This window comes from Syngnathus typhle, linkage group LG3 (genome assembly GCF_033458585.1).
Source record: "Syngnathus typhle isolate RoL2023-S1 ecotype Sweden linkage group LG3, RoL_Styp_1.0, whole genome shotgun sequence".
Lineage (NCBI taxonomy): Eukaryota > Metazoa > Chordata > Actinopteri > Syngnathiformes > Syngnathidae > Syngnathus > Syngnathus typhle.
Window position 1 is genome coordinate 18,968,838 of NC_083740.1, and position 14,736 is coordinate 18,983,573.

The window sequence follows — 14,736 nt, forward strand, 5'->3', positions numbered from 1 at the left end:
CGCAAAAACCCATGACCCTCAGCTCGCAATCTCCCATGAGCCTCAGCAAAGTGTAAACAATCGCGTTTCTCAAACGATCTCCTATAAAATGATCAGAACTGACTAAAGTTCGATCTAACGCATTGGTACTACTTACCTATGTTTCCCTTCCATATCGATCCGTAGATTTACTCGAAACATTAACGGAGCAGCCTATTTTGAAATGAAATAGCCTCGCGGGTACAACAGCTATTTGGTGACGCCCCCTGACTACAGTTATCGTAATGTTGGGAAGCGATGCGACCTTGTAATTTACTAGTCGTACTAAAACGTACTAAAACATTTTGGCAGAGCACTGTGTACAACCAGTATGGATCAACAAATTCATCACTAGATCCATATATAAGGCGCACCGGACTATAAGGCACACTGTCGACTTTTGATAAAAATTTAGGTTTTTAGGTGCGCCTTATAAGGCGGAAAATACGGTAGTATATGTTTTGTGATGACGCGTCTCTCCCAATATGTCGCGCGTGTGTGTGTGCGTGCGTGTGTGCGTGCGTGCGTGCGTGCGTGCGTGCGTGCGAGCGTGCGTGCGAGCGTGCGTGCGAGTGTTAGTGGTGTCACGATACCAGAATTTCAGTAGTTGGTACCTACTGATACCTGTGATTTACCACAATTCTCTATACTAATTTGGTACCACGGTACAAAACAACAAAATCCACTTACTTTTAAAATCACAAATGTATTTAAAACTGCATGAACCATATAGTAAACTTTATACACTAAAAAAAGAGTAACAGTGGCATGGAGCCTTCAAGTCACACATCTATGAAAACAAGCAAGACTGATAATAAATAACAATATTCAACTATATACGTAAACAAAAGAGCAGCAGTGTCATGGAGCCTCTCAAGCCTCAAACCTCTCAAGCATTTCTTGCACGTTGGGTTGTTCGAATCTATTATTGCTCCGGTTTAATGTGACCAGACGTCCTCTTTTTCCCGGACATATCCTACTTTTGAGATCGAAACAAATGTCGGGTGGGAATTTCAAAATTGTCCAGGATTTAATTTTTTGACTGCCGCCGCCCACTCCAACAGCCATGGTTGCCGTGTAAATATGTATGTTTGTACGTACATACATACATACATACATACATACATACATACATACATACATACATACATACATACATACATACATACATACATACATACAAACATACAAACATACAGTACATACATACAATACGTACATTATTCCCCGTAGAGCTGCTAGTTTTATTGTTTTAACCTAATTGAAAGAATTGAACGCAAACAATTTACTGATTAAGACATGGAAGTTAAGGCATGATCAAATCTAATAAGACAGATTTTATGTGCCCTGACAAGAATAAGACATTAGAGTCATTTAATGGTCATTATGGATAGATTGTTAAACATAAAAGACAGGGATCTGTGTCTTGCCAGTAATTCTGCTGCAACCTAAAACACATAAAACACAACATACATACATGAATAAAATGTTTTAGCGGTGGTATAAAGAGGACGATGAAAGAGTTGGAGACAATCACATTTTTGAAATTTTGGACTGTCTTTGTGTTTTTAAGTTTTTGGGAGAATGATGTCACATTTGACAGAAGGGGCTAATTTGCTTTCTGGGAAAGACAGCCGTGGGTCCATTGTGACTCACATAGCAAAGAGAACTTTGTGATCAGAATTATTTTGGTCATCATTGTGAATTCACTCTTGACTGAGATAAATATTAAAAGTTTCAATCAATGCTCAATTTACATTGGAACAAAAATCCAGAATGGCGCAGATTGAATTCAGGACCATGGACAGCATCTCCATAGCCTGGGAGTTGCAGTTTTGGATTAAATAGGAGAACTAAATTTATATGTTGTCATCGCAATGTCTCATCAGTCTTTCAGTGAGCTCTCGTGCGTCAAAGGCACTTCCTTGCCTAGTTCATTTCCTCTGTAAAACTCGGGGTTACACTGACTTTCTAACTTCTTGGGCTCTGTAGGTCACACATTACGTTCACCTCAAAGTGGATCACACAAGGGTAGTTTTATTACTCTGTCATGTGACATTTGAGGTGGCATTTGATGGCTGATGTGATGCATGTGTGGAGGAGTTGCATTTGAAAAGAAAAATTACAAAAGAGGCTTTGTATGTTCAATTAGGTGTAAGGACACCTAATTGTTAGTTGCGATCAGATATAATTGCTCATTTGAAAGTTCAGAGCAATCAGTAGCGCTGGGAGTGAGGAGCGAGACAGTGAGCATCACAACACCAAGGATGACAGAGAACGCCACTTGATAGAGTGCTTAAAGACCTTCACTGTGCTTTTCAGCCCCCCTCTTTGAAAGGAAATGTATTCTGCATAAGAACATGAGTGGTGCTATGGTTTAAGGGAGTTGATTGTCACTATTATTTTTCACTCTGACAACCTTGTGCAAATGCAAGAGGCGTAGCTGTGTTCATAACAACGAGCTTGCTGTTCAGCTGACGGCTCTACAATACTCACAAAATAATGTCCTCCAGTCAAATTCACATGATTCAAATGACTGAATATGTCAGTACAGATACAGTGAAACTTTTGATACTTCCTTTTTTACTTTTAATTCACTTGGAACTCATAGCTTATCGAGCTACATTACAGTGAAAAGCGATAACGCATCAAAAATGCTGTGATACCGCTTGTGGTTTGTGGAAAAATATTGACCTTATTTTGAATGTCGACCAGGGTCTTTCTAGGGTCAGAACACCACTGTCCTGTTCTGTATCCACATCGTAGTCTGTGGGACAGTGACCCACTCTGTACGCCCACCATTTTCACACAGCTACAATTCCAATGCTCTATACATCCCGATTTGCAAAGATTTTCAAGATTGAAAGACTTCCCCTCAACTGTGTGACAACATGTTTTGCACCGAGGGGCTGACAGTAATGCGTCCCCAGGCCCCACTTCAATACAGCTGTGGAGATTTGGGGGGAAATTATATAACCAGTAATGACTTGAATGCAGGAAGTAATAGATTGTGCTTGGCTGCAAAACTGCAAATATTTCAGCACTACTGTGTGCGCTATGACATCCCTTTGGCCAAAACACACGAGTTTAGTGACAGTGTATGTAAAATCTCGACCTTTTGCTGCTACTGTTCCAGCACTAAACTATTGCAGACAAGAGTGTGTAAAGCAGGGGTGGGCAAACTTTTTGACTCGCGGGCCGAACTAGGTTCTAAATTTGGACCGGAGGGCCGAACCAGGAGCAGATGGACGTAGTGTTTGTGTGAAGTAATATAAGGGACCTGTAAAGGTCATTGCATAAAAGATTTTGGCCTTTAGTAGGTAGTAAAGCATGGATATTCCAAATAAGTTTTTTGAAAACAAATGGATTTAAAAACAGCATTAAAAAAATAATAATAATTCACTAAAAAACTGCTATCAGTGATTTTTTGCTAGTGCGTCATAGTCTGGAGTAAAATTTGTTGTGGCAATTCTTAGGAGAGATCTGAGGTGTTGGTCCGTTTACCTCAATCTGTGACGGGTTGATGTTGACGTTCATGTGGCTGAACGTCACGTCGCGTACGTCGAGCCAAATTGGCCACTCTCTTTTAAACACTCGGCACTCACTTCTTTTCTTCGGGCCACTCATTTTAATGGAAGGATTCCAGGGGAAGGTTTGTGGGTGGCTTTAGCGCAAAACTGCATCTGAAAGCTCAGCGCGCAAATTACAAGAATGCTTTCGTCACAGCCCACGCTCTAAATCTGGGACTGATACAAATAGAGGGCGAGTGCGCCATGTACACGTACACGCACTTGTGAGTGTGCACCGAGCTTTCTGGCACGGCTTCCGGTAGTAAATTCGCAGGCGAGCGCTTCCCCATCTACTGGGGAAACGCAGTCATTGCAGGCAAAATGACCAAAAAAAAAAGTTCAATAATACAATTTGTTCAGGGTTGGCGGGCCGGATTAAACGGTCCCGTGGGCCGGATGTGGCCCGCGGGCCGTAGTTTGCCCACCCCTGGTGTAGAGCGACACCCACAAAGTGATCACTGCTTAGCAGAGAACAGATCAATGATATGAATCATGAATACTACTCTACTGATAGAAGATCTTGTTGTTCAATTCTGTGCTTGCATTCATAACATTATTATTCTAAAGAAAAAGCATGGTGAGAAAATTGCAGTATGTTCGAGATGTGCATGGTTGAGGACCAATAAGCAGTGCTTATTGGCAAGAAGGCAAGAAGAGACAGGTCTTTAATCTAAAAAATAAAAAAGCAAACAAACAAGACATGTGGAAGGAAAAATACTAAATCCAGAGGCCCCGCAAAAAACAAAGACACAAAGTAGCAAACCAAAGGATTAGACTCAGACATGACAGAGACTCCCACATCACCAATAACACTGCAAAAACTGAAAGCAAACAGGGAAATAAATACAAACAAACTGATGACACAAGGAGCAACACAGGGAGAACAGGTGGATACAAAACCCCAGCCGGTCAGACATGAAACAAACCACAAGAAAAAGAAGAACGCAGAATTTTAAACACAGGCAATAACAGTATAACAGTAGTGTGGGTGACTGAGGATGTAACGGTCAGTTCATATGACTTGCGTGCAGGCCGTGTGTGTTCAGTAGGGGTGTAACGATACATCGATACGCATCGATTAATCGATATAATGCTCTACGATTTATTGGCATCGATGCTAAAGGTAAACATCGATTTATATCGCCGTGTTTGACCTCGGACATTAGACGCGACTTTATTTTGAAATCCAGTTCATTGTTGCTTGCTTCCTCTCTCCGGGAGCAGTGCGCCCGGCGTTGTTGTGTTGTGAGCAGAGCACGCGCGTGAAAGGGGAGGCGACAACTAGTACGCGGCTCCTGGGCTGGTGCTATGGCTAGTGTCCAAAGAGACGAGGAAATTTGCTCCCCTTTAGGCTTCAAGTCATTCGTTTGGAAGCACTTTGGATTCCAAAGAAAAGATGGCTCAACGGACAAGACACGTGCAGTTTGTAAATCCTGCCATGCGGTGATCAAATATTCAGGGAGCACAAATCTCGCCGCACATTTAAAGAAAAAACACGACATCAAAGTTCAGTGTTAAAGTAAGCAATTTGTATACTACAATACTCTTGTCATTTCCTAAATAAAGAGTTTGCAGTACCTTGTTGATTTTGCGTATGAATTGTTATAAATCAGGATATTGTTCTATATTTTTTATTAAAAAAAAAAAAAAAATCGATCGTAGAGCACTATATCGCGATATATCGTGAATGAATTGCAGCAGGCTTTAAGATATCGGCAAATATCGTATCGTAGTTCTTTATATCGATATTATATCGTATCGTGAAAAAACCCGCGATTTACACCCCTAGTGTTCAGCTATGCCGTGTAATACGTTTGTGTCAATGAATGTGGTGTTTACAAACGATTTGGCATAATACTGAAAATGTAAATACCGTACTTTCCGCACTATAAGGCGCACCGGATTATAAAACGTACCTTCAATGAATGGCCCATTTTAAAACTTTGTCCATATATAAGGCGCACCGGATTATAAGGCACATAGAATAAATAACTCAACGTTGCTCAAACGTTAATGCAATCACAATATAGTAACACTCAAAATAGCTAAAACAACAACATATCAATAACTCAACGTTGCTCAAACGTTAATATCACACAACACACAAAAGAAACACATAAAACTTACTTAAATATATTAGTCCTCATCCACGAATCCATATTGGTCCATACATAAGGCACACCGGATTATAAGAAAATTGGAGGTTTTTAGGTGCGCCTTATAGTGCGGAAAATACGGTAGATGAAAGATCACACCAGCAGTGATCTATCAAACCTGGAGGTTGCATCTGTTGTGAATATGTTTCAACTGAAGGTGCAAAGTTAAAGAAATGAGCATTGATTGAAAAAAGATTGATACTATTTTCAGTATTCAAAACATTGTTACAAAATACACAATCTCAAACATTTCTGCACATTATCTGTTCCGCCGCTGTACGTATATGAACTTCTTCAAAAGATCAACATTTTCATAATGCAGTAAGGCATCTTGGATTTGAAGGCCTTCACATTTGTGTACATAGAAAGCCAGTTCAAGGAATTGCTTAAATGTCGTCATTAAATCCAAAAATCAGCTAATCCCGTCTTTGAGCTCCCACACTTGGAACACTTTTCCCAAACTAAACCAGCAGACACAAGGTTAGGTCCTGGTAAACCACATTGGTTTCCTCCAAGAACGTAACAAACTGACAATGATTGCTCGTATGAATTTGACAAGTTTTACAACTGGATCCACAACATGATCTTGCTGCAATACAGACTTAGAGACTCCTGATGAATGATGCAGTGAAGGAAAATAATGTCTTGCTTAGAGTTTTGTTCCTCACATGTTGCACAAACAAAGAGGATTAATTTAATATATGATGCAGCGAAGGAAAATAACGTCTTGCTTCGAGTTTTGTTCGTCACATGTTGCACAAACAAAGAGGATTAATTTAATATAGGAGGAAATTGAATAATAGGTTCCTTATTCGCTGCAGAAAATAACTTATATTGCTAAGCGGTCTGTGTTGTAGCTCTGAATATGAATGGCACAAATCCTCTTGACAAAATGTCACGCTTTCGAAATGTTGATTTAAATGTTGTGTGACGACCAGTTTTGGCTGCCCAAGGACAGCTTGGATAGGCCCTTTGACCCTCATGAAAATAAGCGATTTTAAAAAAATTGGATGGAGGAATGTTTAGAGTACTGTTTATGATGGTCATTTTCTCTTCTTTCTGTCCAGGTTCATCTTGGTCTTCAGCTGCCTGGTCCTCTCAGTCTTCTCTACTATTCCAACTCACCAGGATTTCTCCTCTTATTGTCTGCTTATTTTGGTACGAGACAAAAGCGGGGGTTTTAAGTTGCAACATCACTATTGACCACTCGATGACACATGTAGCCCACCTGTATTTGCACCAGGTATTATCCTGCACTATATTACATCGATTCGATTTAGATTCAGAAGGTTGTAAATCGATTACCGTTTTTTCCCATGTATAATGCGCAAAATTTAACTAATTTATTGTCCTAAAATCTGGGGTGCGCATTATACATGGGTACAAAAAAAAAAAAAAACTTATTTTTTTTATTTTTTTAATCCGGATATGATACGGAGGCCGCCATTACAGATGCGCTTTCTTCTCTGCTGTTCACTTCAAACACGCTTCATATGAACACAATGCTCTCGTATCAGACGCTTGCTCGATCACCTGCTCGTTTGCTGTCACAATGTACCCTACACAAATCCGAAACATTTCTTCGCTATCGAGTTTGCTAGCCCATGCGCAGTGATACTGACCGGCAGAATAACATCCGGTTGTTCCCAAAGATGATCTTTTTTCTGAAATAATTTTACGTTTACGGACTTAAGTAGGAGTCAAAATTTGGGTGCGTATTATACATGGGTACAGGCTTTTTTTCAGCATCAACATGCCATTTTTAGGGTGCGTATTATACATGGGGGCGCATTATACATGGAAAAAAACGGTAATTGCAATTCGATTTGGTCAGAATCGATTCAAACTGCTCTTAAATAATAATAATAATAATAATAATAATACATTTTATTTGTATAGCACCTTTCATACAAGAAATGCAGCTCAAAGCGCTTTACAACAATGAAAGAACAACATGAATACATAAAAACAAAACATTAATGTATGCATACACAATTAATAAAGTGAGTTCAAAATAGGAGCACGCTTTAATAAAATAAAGAATATATCATTAAGAAAAGGTAAAAAATAAAATAAAGATAAAGATAAAATTAGGCTTAAAATGAAATTTACAAAACGTAATTAGTTAAATGCTCGGGTAAAGAAATGAGTTTCAAGTTTTGTTTTGAAAATATCTAGCGACCTGGCCTCCATGATACCTATTGGCAGTGTGTTCCATAGTTTAGGGGCGTAATTAACAAAGGCTGCATCACCGATCTTCTTTCTGCTGTTGCTGGGAGCCTCCAATAAACCAGCAGCAGATGATCGCAGGGTTCTTGGAGGTTTTAAAATAAAGGCATGAATCAGTTTCTCAGCATCATTTTGATTTATGAACGCTCTTACTTTGGCTATATTTCTAAGGTGGAAAAATGATGTTTTGGTCACCTTGTTAATGTGGGACCTGAAGCTTAGATCTGAATCTAAGATAACACCAAGACTTGTAACCTCGGATTTAATCCAAGGAGTTAATTTCCTCCAAATTATTAAACAGCATTTCTCTTTTTGTTTTAGGGCCGATTAGCAAGATTTCAGTTTTATCCTCGTTTAACTTTAAGAAATTGTTGCTCATCCATTTATTTATAGCCAGAAGACAGTTGGTGATGGAGCTTATAGGTGTAGCATCATTGGGTTCTGCAGATATGTACAATTGTGTGTCATCCGCATAACTATGGAAATATACATTGTGCTTTCTGATGATGTCGCCAAGCGGCAGCATATAAAGTGAGAATAATAGTAGACCAAGGCAGCTGCCTTGTGCAACCCCATAGTGGCTGTCATGTGTGTTGGACACATGCTCTCCTAAACTGACATAGAACTTTCTCCCTTTGATATATGTTCTGAACCAGTTTAACACACAGTCCGAAAGACCGACTAACCTTTCAAGACTAGGGGTGTAACGATTCATCGATACATATCGATTAATTGATATAATGCTCTACGATTTATTGGCATCGATGCTAAACGTAAACATCGATTTATATCGCCGTCTTTGACTTTGGACATTAGACGTGACTTTATTTTGAAATCCAGTTCATTGTTGCTTGCTTCCTCTTTCCGGGAGCAGTGCGCAGCGTGGCGTTGTTGTGTTGTGAGCAGAGCAGGCACGTGAAAGGGGAGTCGACAACTAGTACGCGGCTCCTGGGCTGGTGCTACGGCTAGTGTCCAAAAAGACGAGGAGATTTGCTCCCCTTTAGGCTTCAAGTCATTCGTTTGGAAGCACTTTGGATTCCAAAGAAAAGATGGATCAACGGACAAGACACGTGCAGTTTGTAAATCCTGCCATGCGGTGATCAAATATTCAGAGACCACAAATCTCGCCGCACATTTAAAGAAAAAACACGACATCAAAGTTCAGTGTTAAAGTAAGCACTTTGTATACTACAATACTCTTGTAATTTCCTAAATAAAGAGTTTACAGTACCTTGTTGATTTTGCGTATGAATTGTTATAAATCAGGATATTGTTCTATATTTTTTATTTAAAAAAATATATATATATCGATCGTAGAGCACTATATCGTGATATATCGTGAATGAATCGCAGCAGGCTTTAAGATATCGGCAAATATCGTATCGTAGTTCTTTGTATCGATATGATATCGTATCGTGACAAAACCCGCGATTTACACCCCTATTCAAGACGATTGATTAGGATATCATGCTCAATGGTATCAAACGCTGCACTTAGGTCTAAAAGGATAAGAATCGACACCTTGTTTTCATCGGATTTTAGTCTGAGGTCGCTGATTATTTTAGTAAGAGCAGTTTCAGAGCTGTTGTATGTTCTTAAGCCTGACTGAAATTCCTCCAGGATATTGTTTTCTTTTAGAAACGAGTTTATTTGCACTGAAACTATCTTTTCAAGTATCTTACTAATGAAAGGAAGGATGGATATCGGCCTATAGCTGGTCAGTACATTTCCATCTAGGTTGGGCTTCTTTAAATAAAAAATAGCTCACCTCTGTTGAAAAATACATGCTTTTATTTTTTGTCAGCAGGTTTCAGGTGCAAACTTGAATTAAACTTGACAGTTCACATTAAATGTAAAAAAGATTTGTCAGTGTGCAAAGTGCAAGTGACCGTACATTAACAACAAATCGTATTGTTTTAGTGCAAAATAATAACAAATCTACATGTGAAATTTACCTCTCAAGGCAAATCCTGTTTTGTAAATCTAACAGTTCACACTTTGACTGGCCAGTGGAGACTCGGATGGTAATGTTAGTACGTCCCTCAGTTTCTTTTGTTTTGCCCCGGGCAGCTATTAGTGTGGTAGCTTGTCAAGTGGCTTCAAAAGTTTGTAGTATTTCTACAATAACTGAGGTCCGCTCCGCATATCTTGCACACCACCTTGGATCTATAGACATGGAATCTCATTGCCCTTTGTTTAAATGAAAATTTTATCCAAACGTCAGGCTTCAGCTGGGACGACTTGCTGAGCGATGTTTTACCTACCTCTGCCATTTTGTAAATTCGCGCTTGAACGTCTTCAAGCATGATGTCATCATGCACGAGATTGCTGCGGGCCTGCGGCAGAAAAGTAACTCTCCTGTGTGCACCATGGGTGTATTACGATTATCGATTTAATGTCTTATGAATTGATTGTCAATTTTTAATGGTATCGATTCAAAATCGATTTTTTTACTCAGCCCTACATACAATGATAGTAAAATTTTGAGTGAGTTCCTTTTACAGAGGTGTAGCTCAGTGGTAGAGTGGTTGTCTTCCGACCCAGAGATTGGGGGTTCGATCTTCAGCCATTGTGACCATGTCAAAATATCTATGAGCCAGATTCTGAACCCACAGTTACTCCTGACGCTGCGTCATTAGTTGGGAAATGTGGAAGTCAGTGTTAAGCACTTTGAGGGCCTTAACAGGTGGAAAAGCGCTATATAGTGCATGTGAAAAAATTGCACAAAATGCACTTAATGTTAGTTTGCTGTTCAGCAGTTTTATGCCATGCTTGAATGTTAATTTTTATGTTGGAGAGCCCTTTGCACTGGAAAATATAATCACAGTCCATTATGTGGTTGTTTTATGATTGTTCAAACTCTGCTGCTAAAGGCTGGATTTTTTTACATGTGCATTCAGAGATGTATTCTGAAAAATGAAATATATTAATATACTACAATTTCCATTGATTCAATTAATATAACAGACATATGCACAGATTTCATCCATTTTATTTATTGCTATGTTTGGTTAGGAACTGCGTGGACCCCAATAGTACTGATGATACACTGTGGCCCCCTTCCTCACTTAGATTGCCCATCCCAGATTTAGACAGTACTCATGACTCATTCTGAATATATAAACACCACATCAGTGCATTCTGCTAAGACTATTAATACATCATTTGTTGAACATCCTGCAGGAGTTTGTCATGATTGTGGTGTTTGGCTTGGAGTACATCATCCGCATCTGGTCAGCAGGATGCTGCTGTCGCTATAGAGGATGGCAGGGACGACTCCGCTTTGCCAGAAAGCCTTTCTGTGTCATTGGTGAGTTATTTCAGCACCTCACCCCCACTTCCCACAATAATGTAATTTTGCAGTCAGTCTTACTATTTCCTCTTTATTTTTTCCAATGCCTGTTGCATCGTTTAGTTGCCTTATTCTCTCTCTGCGAGACAAAATATACAATTTAAAGTTAGGTCTTAGAAAATATTCCATTGCATGTGACTGACCAGCGTTTGCACATGGCATTAAGTGCTGTGGTCGAAGCTCATAAGAGAAGAATGCATTTACGTAATGAGTTTGCATCAATGGCCTTTTATTTTTCCAATATTTAGACATGAATCCCTATGCTGCTTCTTGGAAAGAACAGTTGGAAAGACTGATGGAAGGGGAGTAAGACTCATGGGTCACATGTGACCCTGCAATGTTCACGCTAACAGTGATGTGTTTGTTTATGATGCTGCTGATCTCAGGAGGATTGTGGAAACAGACAAGCAGGAATATGCAGTGTGCAACAGTAAACGACAGAGTGGTGAAGTTTGAACTTCAACACTGCTGCTGCTGTTAAACAAATGATCTCTCTTTGAACTTTTTTTTTTCAGACAGGACAGTACTAGTTTGATGAACACTAAAGATATAGACATATAGTCAGGGCACAAGTCAGTCAAAAGCCTTTTAAAAGCATTTTAAAAATGGACAATGAAAGGTCTTGCCTAACACTCAAGGGGAGGTCAACAGAAAAGCAGTTGGAGCAGCCCGGCCGGAGGACGAGTAGAGGTCTTACAGCGGTTACATATTGAGCAGGCTCTGGCATAATCGCTGGTGTCCACTTGCCAGGTGGGCCACCTGAAACGCTGTGCCACCACGTACCTCGTGTGTGCAGCTCCGGGATGACAGGCCAGGCGTGAGTCATGTGCCCATTGCAGCACGGATGAGCACAGGCCCTCAGGGACGAACAGGCAACCTTCCGGGCAGTTGCTGGGGCCGGCTTGATCGCGTGATGCGGCTTCCACTTGCCGTTCAATCTCTCATGACAGCGCCGCCACCCGAACCGAGCTCGGGAGAATAGTGGGAGGCGGACCCCATCCCTCCTCCCCGCCAGGAAACAAACGCGACAGGGCATCCGCCTTCGCATTGCGGGAACCCGGCCTGTAGGAGAGAGGGAGAACTCAAACCAGTCAAAGAACAGAGCCCATCTTGCTTGCCTCGCCTTCAGCCTCTTGGCCGATCTCAGGTACTCCAGGTTGCGGTGGTCGGTCCAGACGATGAACGGCGTGGTGGCGCCCTCCAGCCAATGCCGCCATTCCTCCAAGGCCAACTTGATGGCGAGGAGCGTATGATGCCGGCCGCCAAGGACTCCCAAATGTATTCCTCCATGGCCCGGTGCTCAGGAGTGGATAGGGAGTAGACGCGTCCCTTGGGGGGGAAGGTGCCGGGCAGCAGGTCAATGGCGCAATCGGAAGGTGGGGAGGAAGGGAGGTGGCCCTAGCTTTACTAAAAACTTCTTTGAGTTCGTGATAAACCGCCGGTACGGTGGAGATGTCGGCTGTACCTGGTAGGGGCTCCACCGAGCGGGCTGGTGGCTGGGCCCCCCTCTCGTATTCGGCCAATCCCCACAGCCGCGCCTGGTCCGTGAGGTGGGTTAGGGCGAACCAGACTTTGGCAGCCTCCGATGCAAACGTGACAGGCTGGAGACCAAACATTATACGGCAGTTAGTCACGAACGCCCTCACGTGTTTGGGATCTCCGCTGAATTTTTTGATGTTACCGAGGCGGCGCTCCGGAACGTCCACGAGCCTCCTGGCCGTGGTCGACGGGCGGGGCGGGGGTGCCGTGACAGCCGGGGGCGCAGCCACCAACAAACTCTGGAGGGCTTGGGCCATTTCCTGCTGCTGCTGCTGTTGCCGTTGGCCCACCTCGATCAGATTCCGGATGTCGGCGGATAGGCTGCTAATGGCGGTCTCGGCTCGCTCCAGTCGGGCGAATGCCGTCTCTTCGTTCGCTGGCTGCATAGCGTTGGTCCGTCTGTACTGTAAGGGATTGGACAGTACAGCCAAGTGCGTAGCGATAGAGACTCTATTGCGGGCGGGAGTAGCTGGAGCTGGCGCTGAATCGGCGATCAGGCTGGGAAGAACAAGCTGTTCTGGGATATCTTCGATTCTTCATGGACGTCAGTTTGTCGTGGACCGGAGAGCGAAGCAATATCACGCGACAGACGGACACTCGGGTCTGCGCTGGCGCCGTTGATATAGCGCTGTCCCTGAGTGTTAGAAAAATGAGCCTGTGGCAGGTTGCGGCAATTTTGCTGATAGGGGGGCGTGGTCCTGTCACAGGTGCCGCCGGTACGTGACAAATCATAGCTGCAGTCTGCCACCAATGGTAATGAGGCATTCAACATTGTTATCAAGATGGAAGGAGTCATGCGTGCCTTTATCGAAAAAATTATAGTGAACCACTTGGAAATTTTTATGCTGGATTTTACCATGAATTCAGATGAGAATGACAAAGAGTCACAGCATGCCATGGATTTGTGCGTTCATGTCCTTTGTCGGCGTTTTTTGTTCTATCAAACACAAAATTGATTGGGAGTGTATTCACTCCAGTGAAAATCTTCTTGCTTAATTTTTATCTACACAAAGCAGTAGGTTACAAATACTGTGTTCTTGTTTTACAAGACCTAAAATCTTTTTTTTTTTGTATGCGTGTGTACCTTGCAGATATCATAGTGCTGATTGCATCAGTTGCTGTGGTGTCGGCAGGTAGCCAGGGCAACATCTTTGCCACTTCGGTCCTGCGTAGCCTTCGTTTCCTACAGATCCTACGCATGGTGCGGATGGACCGAAGAGGGGGCACATGGAAGCTGCTAGGTTCTGTGGTCTACGCACACAGCAAGGTAGGCATGAGGACGAAGTGACACAGACTACGACTGTGATACAGTATATATAATAGAACAACATAATGGTATTTGAGTGCAGTCACAGTTCTACTGCAGTTCAGTATTATATCCTGTAGGCCAGTGGTCCCCGACCTCTTTTGTATAACAGGTTTATGCGTTTCGCTGACTGCCATGGGGAGGGTGGGTGTTTGTACACCCCAAAAATGCAATCATTATGACAAATTTGCACTGATTTTAAATTGTCGGTTTTATCACACTTTTTACACTAAAGATCTCAAAACAAATTCATTCAAAATGGTGAGATAACAATTTAACATTGAATGCAGCTCGTAGCTAGTATGTGCATCAAAGCTGCTTTACTGTTTTATTTGTGTTTCAATCCATTAGTTTGCAGTTCCTCTTAGTTCCTGCACTCCACTTTGACAAACGCACGCAGACATTGCATTCCTCATGCACAAGTTAACGCTGGTCAGAGTTTCTTATATATGGAATATTTATTCACTGGTATCAAACTGTAGCGTCAAAATGAAAACTTCTTAAATAATTGAACATGCTAGCTGCGGTCAGTCATGTAATATATATGTACTCACCACAGATGTAGCT

The 14,736-nt window shown here is 41.8% G+C and overlaps 1 protein-coding gene across 5 annotated transcripts in view; it reads left to right on the forward strand.

Annotated features, from left to right (window-relative positions):
- Nucleotides 1-14,736, forward strand: part of LOC133151027 (potassium voltage-gated channel subfamily KQT member 5-like) — a 118,599-nt gene that overhangs the window by 58,692 nt on the left and 45,171 nt on the right. For all 5 annotated transcript variants that reach the window (XM_061273754.1, XM_061273750.1, XM_061273751.1 and 2 more), the window contains exons 2-4: nt 6,811-6,901; nt 11,156-11,282; nt 13,955-14,130. In XM_061273754.1, coding sequence (XP_061129738.1) covers nt 6,811-6,901; nt 11,156-11,282; nt 13,955-14,130 — 394 coding nt within the window. The remainder of the gene's footprint in view (nt 1-6,810; nt 6,902-11,155; nt 11,283-13,954; nt 14,131-14,736) is intronic.